The sequence below is a fragment of the Rhincodon typus genome, chromosome 6 (genome assembly GCF_021869965.1).
Source record: "Rhincodon typus isolate 14 chromosome 6, sRhiTyp1.1, whole genome shotgun sequence".
Lineage (NCBI taxonomy): Eukaryota > Metazoa > Chordata > Chondrichthyes > Orectolobiformes > Rhincodontidae > Rhincodon > Rhincodon typus.
The window spans coordinates 38684673-38706001 of record NC_063337.1 but is presented as its reverse complement, the minus strand read 5'-3'; the positions used below and the strand labels follow the sequence as shown (position 1 = coordinate 38706001).

Below are 21329 nucleotides of genomic sequence, written 5' to 3'. Positions count from 1 at the left end.
TAATGATGATTGAGAGTAGACTGAAGGGGTGGTTATTCTTTGGGTTAGATTTGACCTGATTTTTGTGTACAGGATGTACCTGGGAAATTTTCCTCATTGTCTGGTAGATGCCAGTATTGTAACTGTTCTGGAACAGCTTGGCTAGAGGAGTTGTAGGTTCTGAAGCACAAATCTTCAGTACTACTACTGGAAAGTTGTCAAGGCCCATAGCTTTTGCAGTATCCAGTCCCTTCAACTATTTCTTGATATCGTGTGGCGTGAATCAAATTGACAGAAGACTGGCATCTCTGATGGTGAGGACCGCTGGAGGAGGCCGACATAGATCATCCAATTCATACGTCTGGCTGAAGATTGCTGCACATGCTTCAGCCTTAAATTTTGCACTGATGCGTTGGGCTATTGGTCATTGAGATTGGGGGTATTTGTGGAGCCTTCTTCTCATGTGAGTTGTTTAATTATCTACCACCATTTAGGACTGGATGTGGCGGGACTGCAGAGCTTAGATCTCATCTGTTGGTTGTGGGATTACTTAGGTATGTCTGTCGCTTGCTACTTAAGTTGTTTGACACGCAAGTAGCCCTGTTTTGTAGCTTCACCAGGCTGACACCTCATTTTTAGGTATGCCTGGTGCTGCTCCTGGCATGCCCTCCTGCACTGTCGATTGAACCAGGGTTGATCCCCTGGCTTGTTGGTAATGATTGAGTGGATGTCCGGTGTTGAGTTGGTGGATCTGTTTGAGGTCTGTGCCATTTGGCATGATCCACACAACATGAAAGATGGCATTCTCAACATGAAAGCAGAACTTCATCTCGACAAGGACTGTGTGATGGTCACTCTTAACAAATGAGGTCAAGTATGTTTTTCCCTCTAGTTAGTTCCCTCACTACCTACTGCAGACCCAATCTAGCAACTATGTTCTTCAGGACCCAATCAGCTCAATCAGTGGTGCTGCTGCTGCCAAGCCACTCCTAGTGATGGATTTGAAATGCCTCATGCAGAGTGCATTTTGCGCTTTTGCCACCCTCAGATTAGATTAGATTATGTTGTCACATGTACCGGAGTACAAGAGTACTGTGTGAAACATGTATAGAGTTACCACTCTCTGATGCCATTTTAGAATACAATAGTTAAAATTAAAAACAAGAGCAGAAGTTAAAAAAACAGAAACAAAAGGAAAACAAAATGTTCAGATTACCCTCACTGCCAGCATGAGTCTCATGCTGAACTCACCAATGATGCCTGTGCTGGACCCACCAACGCCGCAGTGCTGCCACAACCGCTGTTTCGCCATCCCTGCTGATGCCACCGCCTCAAGTCCTGTACCTCGTCACTCCCTGTGCCGAACCCACCAACTTCAAAGTCTCCATTCTCTGGCGCCATTACTCACTGCTGGGCCCACCTCGCTGACGACATCTTGGAATCAGTAGAAGTATCAGAGTCCACAACTTTCATGAACAAATGCAAGAGTGTAACCATTTGAACCAGCACTGACATCAGAACCGTCGTCAATGCAGGTATCTCTGCCACCGTCTCGAGTCCTGCGCTGGCCCCACCAACATTGAAGTCAGCACACACCGGTGCCATCTCTTGCTGCTGGGCCCATATTGATTGCTTTCACTGATGCTTCCTCAAAGTGTTGTTTAACATGGTGGAATACTAAACCATCATCTGAAGGAGGATGATACGTGGTAATCAGCAGGAGGTTTCCTTGCCCATGTTTAGCCTGAAGCCATGAGACTTAATGGAGTCTGGACTCAATATTCAGGACTCCCGGGACAACTCCTTCCAGACTGTGTACCATTGTGCTGCCACCTCTGCTGGGTCTGTCCTGCCGGTGGGACACGAAATATCCAAGGATGGTAATGGTGGTGTCTGGGACATTGTCCATGATTTTGTGAATGTGACTATGTCAGGCTGTTGCTTGACTAGTCTGTGACACAGCTGTCCCAATTTTACCACTGGCCCCCAGATGTCAGTAAAGAAGACTTCGCAGGGTCAACAGGACTGTTTTTGCCTTTGTTGTTTCCAGTAACTGTTCGGTTTCATTTCTTTGTTGAGACTTCGTAGCAGTCGGTACGACTATGTGGTTTGCTAGGTCAGTTCAGAGACCATTTGAGAGTCAGCCATATTGCTGTGGATCTAGCATCACACGTAGGCCAGACCGGGTGAGGATGGCAGATTTCCTTCCCTGAAGGACATTAGTGAGCCAATTGACAATGGTTTCATGGTCATCTGTGGATCTTTAATTCCTGATATTTTTGAATGAATTCAAATTCCATCATCTACCATGGTGGCATGTGAACCTGCGTCTCCAGAACATGAGCAGAGTTTTCCGGATGAATGGGGTGGCACAGTGGTTAGCACTGCTGCCTCACAGCGCCAGGGACCTTGGTTTGATTCCAGCCTCTGGTGACTGTCTGTGTGGAATTTGCACATTCTCCACGTGTCTGCATGGGTTTCCTCCGGGTACTGTGGTTTCTTCCCATAGTCCAAAGATGTGCAGGTTAGATGGATTTGCTATGCTAAATTGCCTATGGTGTCTAGGGATGTGCAGGCTAGGTGTAGGGTAACAGGGATAGGTTAAGGGGGTGGATCTGGATGGGATGCTCTTAGGAGAGCCAAATGGCCTGCTTCCAAACTGTAGGGATTCTATGATTCCATGATGTGGAGATGCTGGTGTTGGACTGAGGTGGACAAAGTCAAAAATCGCATGACACCAGTCCAACAGGTTTATATGAAATCACAAGCCTTCATAAGGAGCGGCTATGATTCTATGATAATAGGTCTAGCCTCCTGAAGACTTTAATCAGATCACCACTTAACCTTCTAAATTCTAGAGAAAACAGGCCTAATTTGTATAATCTGTTCTCGTAAATTATATTTGAGGAAATTGTTTGGGTTTCTCCATTACATGTGTATTATTGTTATCTATTTGTGTTAGAAATTTTTAAGGCTAAACGACTGGATCCAAAAACTGATCAGTGTTTAGTTGTAAATATGAATAAGCTTTTGTATATTTGTAATTAATATGGAAGCTCCTTTACCTTACATTTAATATTTTTCTAACAACCATACCTTTAGAAATATATAATATGGATCTGGTGAAAATTGTATTATAACTGTTTGCACTGTTTGTCAATGAGATTATATTGCAATTTTAACTGAAAGAAGATTTGGACTCAATCTGTTTCAAAACAAGTGTCTTGTAGTGTCCTCAATCATCCCCAATCACTGGCCTTAATATGATGATGTAATTTGGAGGCTAGGTCTCTATTTTCTTTCGTTTTTCTTTTCAACAACTGGGCCATCACTGTCATAGCCCATTGTTCCCCAGTGAGAAGGAAAGGTGACTTGCTTTTGTGCAGCTGTGAATGACCTCTAAGAGGTCCCTATAAATAACTTGTGAATGACTCTCCCTCTCTGCAGAAAATCACATGGCATTTTCTCTGTGTCTCCTAAAGGTGATACATTTGAGGTGTGAGGCCTTCTCAGCACAATTCCTTGTCAGAAGATAAGTTCATACAAAAAAAAAGACACCTCAGATCATTTTTTCTTACTCTTCAAGATTTTACTACTTCATCTCACTATTCCACGATATCATGCAATAATTCTCCAAGACATTTTTTAAAATTTGCTGCTCCTTTACAATCATATACTTTTTAAATTTAGGTCTTACTTACAAGAAGTTGAATAGACTGGAGGAAGCTTTGGATTGTTTCTTGAAGCTCCATGCAATCATGAGGAACAGTGCTCAAGTTATGTACCAGATTGCAAACCTGTATCCTTTCCAAAAATTTGAGGCTGTAAGCGCATCATTGGAATAACTATGGAATTTTCATCAAATGATATTTGCTTTAATATTTTGGGAAACCTTGTAGCTTTCCTAATAAATTAGTGAATTTTTTTTTACCAACTGTAGTAAGAAATAATTTGCGCACTTGTGTAGGGATTTTCATGATCTCAGGATATCTCAAAATCCTTTACAGTCAATTAACTGTAAGTTTTAGAAGTGTAATCACTCTTGTAATTTAGGGAATGCAGTAGCCAAAATATGACCATAAGATGCCACAAACAGCAAGAAGGTGATAACTAAATGACCTTGTTCAAAGAAGGAAAAGAAATGGTCAACACCTCAAGTTGGGTCAGGTCAGGTCAGACAGGTGGGGTGGTGATAGCAGGTAAATTCAAAACAAGCCTGTGGAAACATGGGATCATGATGGGAGCAGGGTACTGTTATGCTTGTCACCCTGGAAGAAGGTTTGTGCTACAAGAACTGATGATCAACATGGCCTCCCTTGTAGAGATAATACGTTGAGGATGGCCTTGAGGAGGTGAGATTCAGATTTCCATCCCTCAGTGAGAGCACCCTGATTTGTTGCTGCTGAGACTGCAAGGAGATCCTGGGGTGAAGATGACAGAGCCACTGGATTCTGACAGATACATAGTTTTGAAGAGGAAGGGACCCAAGGGAGGGCTGCAATGGCATGAGGATGATGTATTTTGAAGGTCAGGCAGCAGAGGAACAGGGAGTGGGGAGCAGTTTGGAATGGGAGTGCCCTCTGATGTGCCTGGGGCATCTCCAAGAAATGTAGTCTCTTTCCTTCCCACCCTTTCCATAACGTTATTTTCATAAAATGGCCGTCTGGGTCTACTCTGCTTGCCCACACAAATGTATTATTGGTTGGGCAACAGATTAGTTGGTTAATTGTTCTGTTAATAAGTTCAATTCCTTGTTATTTTTTTAAATGGTAAGTGGGCTTCCAATTTTGGTACCTGCTCACCTACCATTTTATGAGGGCTGGGTCAGAGATGGGCATGAAGGCAGTAGACTAACCACAGTCATTTTTTACACTGAACATATGCTTGGTGCGGTGCCAGGAAATCTAGCCCAGGATTGCCAAAATGTGTGATATGCACTGCACATGTAATGCAAACAAGAAGCTGCTGGGCATAAGGATAAGGACCAAATAGCTCCATTGTTGCAACATTGGCAACTATACTTAAAAGCTTTGACAGCTTGCACATTTAATGCAAACAAGAAGCTGCTGGGCATAAGGATAAGGACCAAATAGCTCCATTGTTGCAACATTGGCAACTATACTTAAAAGCTTTGACAGCTTGCACAGGAAAGATTAATAGTCCACATTGTCTGGGTGGGATGCTCTTTGGAATGTTGATGTGGACCGAATGACCTGCTTCCGCACTGTAGGGATTCTATGAAATGGACTGAACTATAGAACTGCGACATCAAATTATTAGTGTGTCCAAAAAACAGTATTTTCATTTTCTGGTATGAGGATATGTTGGTCTCCTTAGGATTCAGTCCTGTCTACCAATAATTTTAATGTAATTCATATATTCATTCATTCTAGCACTTTAAAAACTGATCATAATCAGGTATTTGTTATATATTTGCTACCTGAATCCGCACAAACTTCAGTATTTTGAATATGGTGTTACTAACTAGTGTCTAAAGAGCCATTTGGAGGAGCTCATTGAATCAAAATTTCATGCAAGTAGCTACTGGCTGCAGTTTTGGAAAATTTCCAGCAGTGAAACATGGAGCTTCTCACATCAGGATTCAGCTGAACATTTATTTCAGCAGAATCTAGGAATTGCTAGATGAAAACAAAGTGGGCTATCTGGTTCAACTTCAAACGTTCTGGTCTTTGCCTTGTACGAGATTAATTGTGTAGATTAATCACGGAAATTTGTTTCCATTAGTCAGTGTGTCACAGATTCACTTGAGGCGGCACACCTACTGCCACAAAAGCTCATATACTTAAAGTTATCTGTTGTTGCGAAACATGCTGCCATTGCCATATGTCATGTCTCAAATTAGAAATACATTGCATTCCAAAATATTTTTTGAAAGTAATAAATCTAATTTGAATGCATTATTGCTATCTGTTTCCACCATTTAAGACCCTAAGAAATAGAAACAGGAGTAGGCTATTCAGCAGTTTGAGCCTGTTCCACCATTCAATAGGATCATGACTGACCCGACATTGCTCATGTCCACTTTCCTGCACTTTCTCTGTAACCCTTAATTATCCGACTACTGATCAAGAATCTATATATCTCAGCCTTATTTATCTCCACCTCCACAGCTCTCTGTGGCAAGGAGTTCCAGAAACTCTCAGCCCTCTGAGAGAAGAAACTCAATCTTAAATTGGCATCCCTTTTATTTTGAGACTGTGCACTCTGGTCCTAGATGCTCCCATGAGGGGAAACGTCCTCTTAGCATTTACCCCGTCAAGCCCATAAAAATCCTATATGTTTTGCTGAGATCACCTCTCATTCTTCTAAACTCCAGTGACTAGAGTCGCAACCTGTTTAGTTTTTGCTCATAAGACAATCCCTCCAAACCCATAATCATCCTAGGAAACCTTCTCTGAACTGCCTCCAATGAAATGATATATTTCCTTAAATAAGGGGACAGAACTCTCACAGTACTCCAGATGTGGTCTTACCAGCATCTTGTACAGGTGCAGTAAGATTTCCCTACTCTTATACTCCAACCTCCTTGAAATAAAGGCTAACATTCTGTTAGCCTTCCTGGTTACCTGCTGATTTCCCTAAGGCACTTTTAAGACATTTCTTAAAATCTATGTTTTAAGCAATCTTTTGCTCACATTTGTTTGATATCTCCCTTTTTGACTAGTCCATTGCTACATTTTGTTTAATCTGTTTCTGTGAAGCATCTTGAAATTTGATTTGATTTAATATTGTCACATGTCCTGAAATGTAGTGAAAAATATTGTTTTGCATGCCAACCAGACAAGTCATACCTACATAAGTACATCAAGGTAATAGAACAGAATGCAGAATATAATGTTACAGCTACAGAGAAGGTCAGAGAAAGCTCAATTCTCATATATGAGAGGTCCGTTCATAAGTCTGATCACAGTGGGGAAGAAGCTCTTCTTAAATCTGATGTTACGTATTTTCAAACTTCTGGGTCTTCTGCCTGATCGAAGAGAGTGGAAGAAATGAGGTTGTGTGTTTGGTTGCAGACATTTCGTCACCCTGCTAGGTAACATTGTCAGTACACCTCCGCTGAAGTGTTGGTGTTATGTCCCGCTTGTTATTTAAATGCCTCGGTTTGCTGGGGTAGTTGGCATCACCTCCAGTTCTGTTTTTCAGTGGTTTTGTATATCGGGTCCAGTTCAGTGTGTTTGTTAATGGAGTTCTGGTTGGAATGCCAGGCGTCCAGGAATTTCCTGGCATGTATTTATTTGACTTGTGCTATTATGGATGTGTTATCGAATTTGTGTCCTCCTTTGTCCATGTGTATTGAGACCAGTGAGAATTGGTCATATCTCTTGGTGCCAAGTTGGTGTTCGTGTATCCTTAACGTCAGTTTTCTTCCAGCTTCACCAGAGGCACGCTGACAATGTTACTTATCAGGGTGACGAAACATCTGCAATCAAACACACAGGCTCGGTGAACAAGGCTACAACTTCATCCACAATGTGAGCTACAAATTGGGGTGGCACGGTGGCTCAGTGGTTAGCACTGCTGCCTCACAGCGCCAGGGACCCGGGTTCAATTCCACCCTTGGGCGATTGTGTGGAGTTTGCACATTCTTCCCATATCTGCGTGGGTTTCCTCCAGGTGCTCCGGTTTCCTCCCACAGTCCAAAGATGTGCAGGCTAGGTGGATGCCATGCTAAATTGTCCGTAGTGTTCAGGGATGTGTAGATTAGGTGGGCTATAGAGGGATGAGTCTGGGTGGGATGCTCTGACAGTCGGTGTGGACTTGTTGGGCCAAAGGGCCTGTTTCCACACTGTAGGGATTCTATGATTTAAACCTTCTCAAAAACTTTAAAGGGTGGAAGAAAGTATAACCCAGGTAGGAGGGATTTTTGATTATGTTGGCTGCTTTCCTGAGGTAGTGGGAAGTGTAGACTGAGTCAGTGGAAGGAAGGTTGGTTTTCGTGATGGATTGGGCTGCATTCACAACTGTCTGTAATTTTGTGCAGTCTTGGGTACAGCAGTTGCCATGTGATGCCTCTGGATAGGATGTTTTCAATGGTGCATCTGTAAAACTTGGTAGGAGTCATCATGGAAATGCCAAATTTCCTTAGCCTTCTGAGGAAGTAGAGGTGTTGGTATGCTTGCCTGACTGTAGCGCTAATGTCAATGGACCAGGATAGATTGTTAGTAATATTTACTCATAGGAACTTGAAGCTCTTGACCACCTCCATTTCAACACCATTGATACAGATGAGGGCACGTTCTCCACTCTGCTTCCTGAAGTTGATGACTAGCTCCTTTGTTTTACTGACATTGAGGGAGAGATTGTTATCTTTACACCATGCCAGTAAGCTGTCTCTTTCCTGTACTCTGTCTTGTTGTTTGAGATCCAACCCACTACGGTGGTGTCATCAGCAAATTTGTAAATGGAATTAGAGCTGAATTTGGCCCCACAGTCATGAGTGTATAAGGAGTATAGTAAGAGGCTGAGTATGCGCCTTGCAGGGCACCAGTGTTGAGGATTGTTGTGGAAGAGGTGTCATCGCCTCTCCTTGCTGATTGCAATCTGTGGATCAGCAAGTCAAGGGTCCAGTTACAGAGGGGGAGTAGAGCCCTAGGTCTCTGCGTTTGGAGATGAGTTCGGTTGGAATTATGGAGTTGAGGGCGGAGCTAAAGTCAATAAATAGAAGTCTGATGTAGGTGTCCTAGTTATCCAGATGTTCCAGGGATGAGTGTAGGACCAGAGAGATGGTTTCTGCCGTGGATCTATTGTGACGGTAAGCGAATTGTAGTGGATTAAGGCAGTCTGGGAGGCTGGAATTGTTGTGTGCCATTAGTAACCTCTCGAAGCACTTCATAACGACAGATGTCAGAGCTATCGGGTGGTGGTCATTAAGGCATGTTGCCTGATTTTTCTTTGACACCGGGATGATAGTGGTCTTCTTGAAGCAGGTAAGAACCTCACATCGTAGTGAAGGAGAATTAAAGATTGTGCAAATACTCCCGCCAACTGGTCCGTGCAGGATCTGAGTGAACATTGGGCATTTCATCTAGGCTAGTCGCTTTCTTCGGGTTCACTCCCAAGAAGGTTGACCTTACATCTGCGGCGGAGACTGTAGGTACACGTGCGCCAGGGTTGTCAGGGCAGACTACATCATTTCACTGATCTTCTGTTCAAAACGAATGTAGAGTGCATTGAGCTCATCGGGGAGGGATGCTTATTACATTAAAATATTTTGTTGTTAAAAGATATTTAAATACAAGTTTTTTTTTGTTGCTGTTCCATATACTAACCACTCACTGAAATATGGGGTGGAATTTCATTTGGCAATGGAGACAAGAAGGTGCTGGCACAATTTAAAATTGAATTCTTAAAGGTGGTGCTGAATCCTTCCACCTCCAGAATATGGTGAAATGTTCATATTTAAGACAATTATGCTCAACTGCTCAACCAATTGCAGAGTTGTCATCATTGATTTAGAAAGGCTTATATTTCCCAATAGGGAGTGGTGCACGTTCTGAGAGGGCCAGTAAGCTACTGGCATCATTTGCAGCGTAGATGCTGCAGAGAAACCAGCAACTCAAGAACTGGAGATGGAACAGGCTAGCCTGTCATTGTACTGACAGGAAGAGCCTCAGCAGTGCAATCTTTCTGATTAAGAGCAAATCAGTAGAGCGCAGAGAGGGTCTGCAATAAGAAGAAGGCATGCTACCTAAGCCTTCATGAGTATTGCCAGGAGTCATTTGCCTTCACATGAGAAAACATCAGTATCAGAGGAGACTGCATCTATCCAGCTAACTAATCTCAGACATTGAGCTCCACAATCACCTGATCTCTTGCACCAACCCATTGCAGTCTCCTTTCTGCAGCCATCAACAGTCTGAACCTTTATACATTCAGGTCATTCCAGGGATCAACCTCAAACCTGGCTGGTATTTACCACCTCCTGCTCACTGGTGGTGTGCTTTTCACCATGTTCTCACTATTCTAAGCTTGGTTTTGGCCCAGGCAAGGTGATTATCTGTGCTGGTAGATGATTTTGAGGTCGGATGTGATGGTACAGGCGTTGTGCAGTCTTCACTCTGCCGAGGAAGTTGGCTATGTATGCAGTGTTCTACTTTGTGGATCAGCATCTTCAGATCTGTAGGAGACACAAGATGAATGATGAGAATTTGGACAACTTAACAGGTGCATCAGTCCCACAAAGTACAGTGATCAGTAAGCCTCTGTATACAATATGCAGAGGTCTCCTCAGTATCCTTGCGTGAAGGACACAGCTTTTAAATTACCTTACTTTTTTTCAGTTTCAAGCCTCACCATCGTCAATGGCCCACCTCAATAGCACCCCTGCAGTATCCAGTCCCATCTCCTCCATTATTGTGAGTTGACACCGATCCAGCACTTGGTCTCCTATATATGTCATCTTCCAGATATTGTGAGCTTTCTTATCCTGTAGGAATAAAAGAGAATGAAGTATGAGTAGGCTGTCCTCAACTCTCACTGCATTGCATTGTTGAGATGTTGCCATAGTGGTGATGTCACTGAATTATTAATCTAGAGGCCCAAGCTAATGGTCTGGGGACATGGATTCGAAGAGTTTAGACCTGAAATGTTGACTTTCCTGCTCCTTGGGTGCTGGCTGTGCTTTTCCAGCTCCACATTTATTGACTCTAGCTTCCAGCATCTGCATTCCTTACTGCCTTCAGTATTTACTGTAAATTGTGGTATATGAGTCGACCTGGCTTATGATACATCCCCATTTTTCAGTTGCAAAATTATGTTTATGCATCTACATGACATTAAGTATTTATCCTGCTTTATTATGCAGTACTAGATCTTGAACCAAATTTCAATCAAAATCAACATGCTAATGAAGTCATCTACAAAAGAATTGTGTATGGCAAAGCATAATTTATGAATGGACATTTTGGAGGCAAGTGCAGAGACTGGCAGTGATTGGTCGTGTCCAAGGAGGTAAGGGTGTGGTGTAATAAGTTGAATAAAATGGACGTTGATGAGGTTAGCCCTGCATAGGTGAATTGGGCAAGAAGCAAGCTATGGCACTATGGAATAATTGCGGTCACTCCTTATAAAGAGGCAACAATGGATCACTCAATGCCAGGAGAAATATAGAGGGCTACTTAGGGCTCTTGTTCCAAAGAAGAGTCATTGGACTCAAAACATTCCCCCTCTACAGATGCTACCACACCTGCTGAGTTTCTCCAGCACTCTTTTTTTAATTTCCAGCATCTGCAACATTTTGTTTTTATTTAGGGCTTATTCAAGAAGGATCAGAGACTGGAACATCTTCAGGAAAGTAGGATGGCAGAGAAAATGCCATAATTGGGACGAAGTACCCAAGAGAGAAAAAAAGTTAAAAATGATAGCAGATTTTAACTCCTATTTTCTTTGCAGCAAGGATTGATGGTAACATGGAACGAATATGTTCCCATTCTTTTCCCATTATTCTGTCTAAATTCTTTCCAGTTTTGATGAAAGTCTATGCCTGGAATATTAACTTGTCAGTTCCCTTCAGATCTGCAGAAGAGTAGAATGGCAGAGAAGAAATAAGTTATTACTTGCCTTTCTCCTTATAAAGAGGCAACAATGGGTTATTCAATGCCAAAAGAAGTAAAGGATATTTTTAACAGGACAAGTTGAAGCCCAGGATCAGGGGACCAGCAAAAGCAAACAAATGACACTGCAGGAAAACCGTAAATTTATTAGCTGGCATTAGCTGCTAATTTGATTATGTATTATAAGTTACTTTCAGATTGAAAATAAATAGGAGAAATATTTACAAATTAAATGTTTTAAAAGCAATAGGAAATTTTTAAAAAGCAAATTAAGAACTAAGTAAATAAAATAGACATGCAGGGACAGACGATGTGTTGTACGTGCATGGTGGGGGAGCTGGTAGACCCCATTGTGGTTCAGAATGACATCTGTAGCAAATATTGGTTGCTTGACGAACTGTGGCTCAGATTTGATGAGCCAGAGTGAGAGCTTTGAACAGTGCAACACATCAGGGAGGGGAAAGTTATCTGGATGCTTTGTTTCAGGATGCAGTCACACCTCTTGGATTTACTACCTTGAATTCGGTCAGTGGTCAATGACAAAGGTGTGGCAATGAGTAAGGCAGGACTATGAGTGATCCAGGAGGTAGTGCTGAAGGAGCCTCAGCCCACAACCTTGTCTAACAGGTTTGAAATTCTTGCTTCCTGTATGGACAAAAGTGGGGGCTGTAAGGAGGATGAGCAAATTGACCATAGTACAGGGAGCCATTCAAGAGGGTGGAGAAAAGTGAAATGTAATTGTAATTGGGGATAGTATAGTCAGGGGAATAGATGCTGATCTCTGTCCAGGATTGAGAGTCCTGAACACTGTGTTGTCTGCTTGGTGCCTGGGTTCAGCAGATCTCATTTGAGCTGCAGAGGAACTTAAAGTGGTAGAAGGAAAGATCCAGGTGTTGTGGTCCATGTAGGTACCAATGATAAAGGTAGAACAAGGAATGTGGTTCTGCTAAGGCAATATTGGCAGTCAGGGTCTTAATTAGAAAGCAGCAGAACTAAAAAGATAATAATCTCCGGAATACTACAAGTAAATTTAAAAAGTCATATATTGACACGAATTGAGAATGGGTAGACAGATAAAAAACAGAGAGTGGGACCACTCAAAGACTGGTGGAGATTTGGAACTTGCCCATAAATGGCATTTGCTGCTAGATCAGTTGTTTGTTTTAAATCTGAGATAGATAAAAGGTATTAAGGGATATGTGCCAAAGGCCAAAATATGCAATCAGACCACAGATCAGTCATAATCTCATTGACTGGCAGAACAGGTTTGAAGGGCTGAATGATCTATTTCCTGTTCCTACAGAATAACTGGGACTTCTCAGGTACCACAAGATCATAGGTTAGTCCATGGCTATTCAAGATATAAATAAATCAATTAGATCAGGCACCCAAATGCAGCATTTCCAAGTTTGCTGATGAAACAAAATTTAGTGGGATTGTGAATTGTGAGGAGGGTGCAAGAAGGCTTCAAGCTGATATAGATTAGTTGAGTGAGTGGGCAAATACATGACAGATGCAGTATAACATGACTAAATATGGATTTATGCAGTTTGTGAGAAACAGAAAGACAGTATTGTTTGAATAGTGATCTATTACAAAATGTGAACATACAGAGGGATCTTGGGGTGTCCTTGTACACCATTCAATGAAAGTAGACCGGCAGGTGCAGCAAGCAGTTAGGAATCCAAATGCTGTATTGGTCTTCGTTGCAAGAGGAATTTAATTGAGAAGTAGGTGTGACATGCTGGGTCTTGGTGTGACCACTGGTGCAGGTGCATTGTTCCTTGAAAATGAATCGCAGATAGACAGGATAGTGAAGAAGGGGTTTGGTATGCTTGCCTTTATTGGTCAGTGCATTGATTATAGAAACTGGGAGGTCATATTGAGGCTGTACAGGACATTGGTTAGGCCACTTCTGAAATACTGCGTTCAGTTCTGGTCTCCCAGCTTTAGGAAAGATGTTGTGAAGCTTGAGAGGGTTCAGAAAAGACTTACAAGGATGTTGCCAGGGTGGAAGGGTTTGAGCTATAGGGAGAAGTTAAATAGGCTGAGGCTATTTTCCCTGGAGTTTTGGAGGCTGAGGGGTGATCTTAAAGAAGTTTATAAAATCATTAGGGGCTTGTATAGGGTGAATAGCCAAATTCTTTTCCCCAGGGTAGGAGAGTCCAAAACTAGAGGGCATAGGTTTAAGGTGAGAGGAGAAAGCTTTAAAAGGGACCTAAGGGGCGACTTTTTCATGCTGAGGGTGGTGCATGTATGGAATGAGCTACCAGAGGAAGTAGTGAAGCCTGGTACAACATTTAAAAGTTATCTGGATGGGTATATGAATAGAAAGGATTTAGAGCTGTTGCGAAGCTGGGTGGAGTATTTGTGGATTGGAAGGCAGGTGTTAGAATTTGGTGTTTGTAAAATGCTGGAGGGGGAAAGCAGTACATGGTCCCTTTAAAAGATGATGTGCTATTTCGATGCTTCAGAAAAGGTTGTCTGTTGGCAGCAGCTTTTGGGTTTGCAGGTGCACAGAGCACCTGAATTGAAACATTTGTATCAAAAGGCTGTACTGTCAGCAGGCCAAGCAGCAGTTTTGTATTGTCATCAAGACAACACTTAATTTGAACCCAGCACCCAGAAACCAAAAAACCAATTAAATTTAAATCAGATGGTTTTGACAACATAGGACCAATCCTACTGTAAAGAATACTGATATGTCACCAAGGGTATAAAAGAAGGGGCAGTTGGGCAAAGACAAGGGAGAGCGAACTGCCATCTGCAAGAGTTAACAGCTTTCAGCTCTCAAGAGAGAATTGTTAGCCGTCACAGTTTTCTCTAAGTTTTAGAGAAAGCACCATCTAAATCAAAGCTACCTATGGCACAACTTGTTAATATTCCTGAACAGAATAATTTGACGGAGAAGGCATTCCTGACTGAACGTTCGACAACGAAGGCACCGAACGTTCCGGAAGACACATAACCTGGTTGTAGTTTGGAGAGACCAAATTAAATTTTTATTGTTTTTGTTTTATGTAAATGGAACTTATATTTATTGGAACAGCATACCATTAGAATCTTGTGGGGAGTAGATAGTAGTTAGAAGGGGCTTTAATTGGTTTGTTAATAATTTAGTTAATATTTTCACTTAGAATTAGATAAATAACTTGTTACTTGTTGATTGTAAAGTGAGTGTTGGGGATTATTTCAGTTAACCCCACGAGAAGTTGTTGAAAAAACAGATTATACCTCATACTCCTTTTAACAGATTATAGGATGAGGCGCTCCTCTCTGGGTGTTTTGGTTTTAGTTATCAGACGGGGGTCAACCTCTGCTTTATAAAAGAGGGATATTTGCCAAATACTGGCACATGGGGCTAGATTAATTTAGAATATCTGGTCAGCATGGACGCATTGGACTGAAGGGTCTGTTTCCACGTTGTACATCACCAAGAGTCTAAGAAGGTGTTTGGCATGCTTGCCTTCATTGGTCAGCACATTGAGTATGGGAGTTGGGTTGTCATGTTGTGGTTGTACAGGACATTTTTGAGTCCATTTTTTAGAATACTGCATACGATTCTCATTGCCCTTCTATAGGTTAAACTTGAGAGGATGCAGAAAAGATTTACCAGGATGTTGCCAGGACTGGAGAGTTTGAGTATAGGGAGAGGCTGAGTAGACTGGGAATTTTTTTCCCATTAGCATTGAAGGCTGAAGGGTGATCTTATAGAGGTTTATAAAATTATGAGGGGCATGGATAGGGTGAATAGCTAAGGTCTTTTTCCTAGAGTGGGGGAGTCCAAAACTAGAGGGTATTGGTTTAAGTTGCGAGGGGAAAGATTTAAAAAGGACCTGGTTAACTTTTTCACGCAGAAGGCGGTGTATGAATGGAATGAGCTGCCAGAGGAAGTGGTGGAGGCTGTTACAGTTACAACAGGATGGGGATATGAATAGGAAGAGCTTAGAAGGATATAGGCCAAATGCTGGCCAATGGGACTAGGTTAGATTGGAATGTCTGGTCAGCATGGATGAGTTTGACCAAAGGGACTCTTTCCTTGCTGTATGACTATCTGGATTTTTTTAACTACGTGAGCCACGAGCTAATTGAATCATGCTGGGACCAGGGTCCTGTTGGAATCTCATAACTAGGGCTTTGGATATGGCTTCAAACTAAATAGTGGAGGGTTCGTTTGTGTGGAAAAATTATAAAATCAAAGGTACAGGGGAAAGTAGGATTGCAGGTTAGCGATAGGTCTTATACTTACCAGAAAATAGGAGGAGGGAACCGGACATATGAATGTCATATTGTGCCAAGAACCGTAAAAGTGTGGGGAAATTGAATAATAGAACAGACTTAAAGGGTTTGTTTCTGAATGCACAAAGCATTTAGAACAAAATAGACAAACTGATGGCACAAATCAATTTCATAGTCATTTCGGAAACATGGTCACAAGGAGATCAAAACTGGGAACTTAACATGCAGAGATATTTGACTTTTCGGAGAAACAGGAGGGATGGAAAAGATGGTGAGGTAGCACTATTAATAAGAGATGTAATGATGACAATTGAGAGAGACAACATAGGCTTGATGTAGAATCCATTTAGGTGGAAGTGAAAAAACAGCAAGGGAAAGAAGACATTGGTAGAAGTAATACAGACGTCAAACCATAGCCACGCAAATCAACAAGTAATAGGAACATGTGAAAAGAACAGACCACAGCTGTTTACAATACGTATTAATGACTTGGAGGAAGGAAGTGTATGTATTGTAGCTAAATTTGCAGATGACACAAAAATACAAGAAAAGGCAAGTTGTGAAAGTGATAAAAACAGTTTATTGAGCAATATTGGTAGGTTAAGTCAGTGGGCAAGAAGTTGGCAAATGGAGTTAAATGTGGGAAAAAGTGAAATTATTCATTTTGGAAGGGAGAACAAAAGAACAGAGCATTATTTAAATGGAGAAAAACTGCAGAAAGTTGCAACACAATGTAACTTGGGGACACTTGTACACGACATATAGCTAGTACACAGGTGAAGCAAGTAATCAGGAAGGCTAATGGAGTGTTGGCCCTTATTTTCAAGGGGTTGGAGTATAAGTGTATGGAAGTGTTACTGCAACTATGCTAGGTGTTAGCGAGACCACATCTGGAGTAAAAGTAGTTTTTGTCCCCTTACTTAGGTAATATATAATTTCATTGGAGGCAGTTCAGAGAAGGTTCCCTGGGATGATTCCTGGTTTAGAGGGATTGTCTTTTCAGCAGAGGCTAAACAAGTTGGGACCCTACTCACTGGAGTTTAGAAGAATGAGATTTGATCACTTTGAAACGTATAGGAATCTTAGAAGGCTTGACCGTATAAATGCTGAGAGGACGTTTCCCCTCCATGGGAGCGTCTAGAACTAGAGAGCATAGTTTCAGAATAAAGGGATGGCAATTTAAGATTGAGATCTCTTGAATGGCGGAGCAGGCTCTAAAGGTGGAATAGCCTACTCCTATTCTTATTCCTTGTAGTCTTATTATTTTAGTCTATCTGTCATCCTTTTCTTCAACAGATAATCCTGCCTCTCAACTGCCTTGAATAACCCTTCATGTCTGTCTTTGTATTCTGCAAATTCCCCATCACTGGCCTCAATTGTCCCAGCCTCCAGTCTCATCAAACTTCTTGTTATCTGACTGCAGAATGTTTCCCACATTTTCTTGTACTTCTAGGTTTCCAGTATTTGCTGCTGCTTGCTTGTTGATTTTTTGCTCGTGCTGTTCATTACCAGTTGCTGGTTGAATCCACTTACTTACATTTTGTTATTATTGCTTAACTTAATGTAATTATGGACAACAGTTTAAAAGTTATTTTATTACCACATCCAGACTGATGATCATGGGTTCTATGTTATTACTATTATATTATTTAGCAGAAAGTGATAGTAATATCAAACTGTACAAGAAGAATTGCAAGGTGTATTTGTGACAGTAGAAATTATCACTTTGAAAGAAAATCTGATCCTTGACTCACATTGTTTGAGATATGAAATGTTGGAAGATCTGACTCAAGCTATTGAGTGGCTCATGCAGTTGATTAGCGTTTCCCCCACTGACCCACAGGCACTGGCTAAATTAGGGGACCTGTATGACAATGAAGGAGACAAGTCCCAGGCTTTCCAATATTATTATGAGGTATTTAACTAACAATGGTCACCCTGTGGATTTTCTTTATAACCATTTGCTAAACCATTGGTGTAAATGAATTATCAAATTAAGAGTGGGCCACAAAATTGTTCAAGGTATGTAATACATATGTTAACATAATACATGTTAAGATCATGGCTACCCTAGACTGTAAATAGAAACTATTACATATGTGTACAACAAAACAGACAATGATATAAGTTTTCCCATTCACTCAGAACAGAAATATAAATTACAAGGACTAAAATCCTTTAGAACTAGCATTCATCTTTATTAACATTTTGTAAAGCCAGTATTTATGATATAATTTTGTGAACTGCTGTCTGTACTGTTTGCCAGAATTTTTTTCTAAAGCCACTTGTCTTTGTTACCTCTTTTACGATCCCCATAGAAATTGATAACTTTTTAAAAAGATATTTGAATTCCCAGTGGCAGACTTACAGGAATCCTATAAGATTTAAAATTTTATGAATTTTACTGTGGTATGCAAATGGTTGTTTAGTAGTATAGAACTTGGCAATTATTGAAAAACATTTTTTTTGGAGTTTTGCATTCTGCACTCATCAGGTCATTCACAAGAAGACCAATGTAAAGGAGATCAACATTTTATGCTATATGAGAAGAGAGTGCTGATTGATTAGCATGTTTTACTGTGATTTGTAAAGGTATTAGCATTGGAAATGCAGTAGTTAGATGATGACTAACAGTTAACAGTCAAGCTTTGATTAGATTTAAACCTGGCAAGTTGACTAACTGGTCAAGGCAATGCCCTGAAGAATGAATCCAAGAATGGCTGTCGCCTATTTTGTTAAGTTGAAACAGACTCCATATGTATCTACTTTCTTTATGTCCAAAAAGAACAGGGCACTGTAAGTTAATATTTGTAGCTTCCAGCATGTGAGTTTGGCTTGTTGCAAGTCTGTCGCCATAATTCTTAGCATATTCAGGATTATTTGGCAAGTGTTGCTGAATCACAAATCACATCTCATATTGGACAATGAACAGATTACCCTGGAAAGGTACAGTATCTTAAAAATTTGAGCTGTAGTTGAAGGTGCTGTGCAATAGCAACACAAGTGGTGTTTGCCAGTAATAGGATGCTGCCGTCAAGCCAAAATTATGTTCTGCCTTTCTGATAAATGAGCATGTAATGTATGAATTTCAGTGCCAGTGTATGCTAGGACTGTAGGTCATGTGTTCCAAAGACTGGCAGCTTACGCCAAACAGAAGGTCCTTTAAGCTGCAAGCAACAGGCAAGATACTGACTATTCCCATTAGCCTATGCTTGCAAAACTCAAACCACAGTATCCAACATTAGATCTCTGTGGTTTAAGATTATCACTTGGGTTCACAGTGTGGCACAATCGCACATACTGGAAGCTACGTATATTACAGAGCCCTGTTCTTTGCGGACACAAAGAACATGTACACACTTTGAGCCTGGTACAGTGTAACATTATAATCATCAGCCATTCTCTGGCATAATGCCTTGACTAATTATAATCAATCTGCCTTGTTTAAATTTATTCAAAACTTCTTAACTGTTAGTCATCATCCAAATGGTACATTCTCCATGACAATACCTCTACCGATCAAAGTAAAATTGACAGCACCAGTCTTGGACAGTATAAAATGTTACTCTTCTTTACCATTGATATTCTCACAAATATCTTAATGGGAGAAAAACTGAAAGCTTTGACAAAATGTTTTATTTTACAGCAGTGCTTTTACTGTCCAGGGTTATGGGGATAAAGTAGGACAGTAACAGCAAATCATAATGTTCATTTATAGATTAGATGCAAACATGATTTTGTGATATGGAGAACAACAGTAATAAAACAATAATTGTAAAGACTCAACATAAATATGGCACCTGTCAGTGAGGGCCAATTGTAGAATATGGTACTGATGCACATTCCTATATATTAGTAACATATCGTAGCCCAGAGACGATATCATCCCCAAAATATAGAACAGGGGATTTGAGTCTGGGCCAGAATAAACATGGATGCCTTATTTGCAGTTATAGAGAACACCTGCAAAACTTAGTGACCCAAATGTTATTTCAAACAATTGACGTTGTTGGTGATTTTAAGGCTATTAACCTATCTTAAGATTGAAATGAAAATAAGTGTTTTTCTTTTGGCCTGTCAAAATCCCTTAGATTGCTTTGCTGCCATGTAGTTACATGGTTGAAGCCTTTGTCCCCTATATGTTCTTTTAAAATTCTTGACATCTAATTTAGACTGTTTAATAAGTACTTTTGAAGCAAATGTTAATTTTTTTTTACCAGATGTTGTTTTGGTAAATAGGCAGTGTGATTTTCAAGATATTACGTTGACATTCATTAAATTCAAACTTGCATCCTTGAGAAAATTAAAAAGAAATCTCAGTGAGGAAGCATTTGGATAATCTTGAAATGGACACATAATGTTATCCATGAATAACCCCTTGTTTTATTTCCCTTTATTTTTGTCAGTCATTTAGGTATTTTCCATCAAACATTGAGGGCATTGAATGGCTTGGAGCCTACTACATTGACACACAGTTCTGTGAAAAAGCGATTCAGTACTTTGAAAGGGCAGCACTTATCCAGTAAGAAATATTTTATTTTTTATATTGTGTGTTGTATTTCATTATTAGGTGTGACAAGATGTAGCCACTAAAGAGAGCTGGCTTCCCTGATTATCACACATAGAAACTAATGGTTTTCAAAAGAGATTTATCATGCTTATCTAAACAGGCTAACGATATAACATCTGAAAAACCTTTGATAGTTATGCAGTTTCCCCAGGACTAATCTGAGGTGCCTCAGTCTAGATAATGCAGGAGTCCCGGAATGCTTTTGGACCCACAGCTTTCTAACTCCAAAATAGAAATGTTATCACTGAGCCACAGTCTTCACTGAGATTCAGAAAGCTTCATACCAAAGATTCATCTTCTCCCCAAATGACACTGAAACATTTGCATTCAATGAATTGTTTGAGAATGAGAACCTTGACTTCCTTTAAAATTATTTTTACTTCTTAGCTTGGAAACATTAATCTTTCTGATTACATTAATTACTGAATTATTAGAAGAAAGTTAATGAATAACTTAACTTTACAAATTTGCTAAATGTTTTGCCTCACTATGAAGATGCTGTGTTAATATTTGTGTTGATGGCAAATGCATTTTAGTGGCATTACTGTGCAATTTCCCAGTGCTAGGTTTAAACATGCAGTTTAGAGCTCCTGTATAAAGCGTAGAATCACGCATTTTGGTTCGATGGTAATCATAAATTTTCTTTTAAGCAATAGAGATTTGCTACTTAGAAACTTTCCAGATACTAACATTTATTTAATGCTAAATTTCTGATTGATTTGTTTTTTAAAGCAATTGTTAAACATTACACTGGTGTACACAGTGCCAAACAGGATTGAGAAAGTAATGATATATATTTATCCCCCACGCAGTGTGCTTTGCATCTTAGCAGGGAATTATGTAAGGTATCAGGTAAAATATTTGAACCAAAAGGAGCGAGAGAAGATCAAATGGTAAATTACCTTTCCACTTTCTACTTTATGCACTAGTCAGCATACCAAGATGCTGATACCTAAGAAATGGTG

At 40.5% G+C, this 21329-nt stretch overlaps 1 protein-coding gene across 5 annotated transcripts in view; it reads left to right on the top strand.

Annotated features, from left to right (window-relative positions):
* ift88 (intraflagellar transport 88 homolog) overlaps window positions 1-21329 on the top strand; it is a 136112-nt gene that overhangs the window by 71630 nt on the left and 43153 nt on the right. For all 5 annotated transcript variants that reach the window (XM_048597600.1, XM_048597602.1, XM_048597601.1 and 2 more), the window contains 3 exons: window positions 3670-3778; window positions 17559-17709; window positions 20201-20316. In XM_048597600.1, coding sequence (XP_048453557.1) covers window positions 3670-3778; window positions 17559-17709; window positions 20201-20316 — 376 coding nt within the window. The remainder of the gene's footprint in view (window positions 1-3669; window positions 3779-17558; window positions 17710-20200; window positions 20317-21329) is intronic.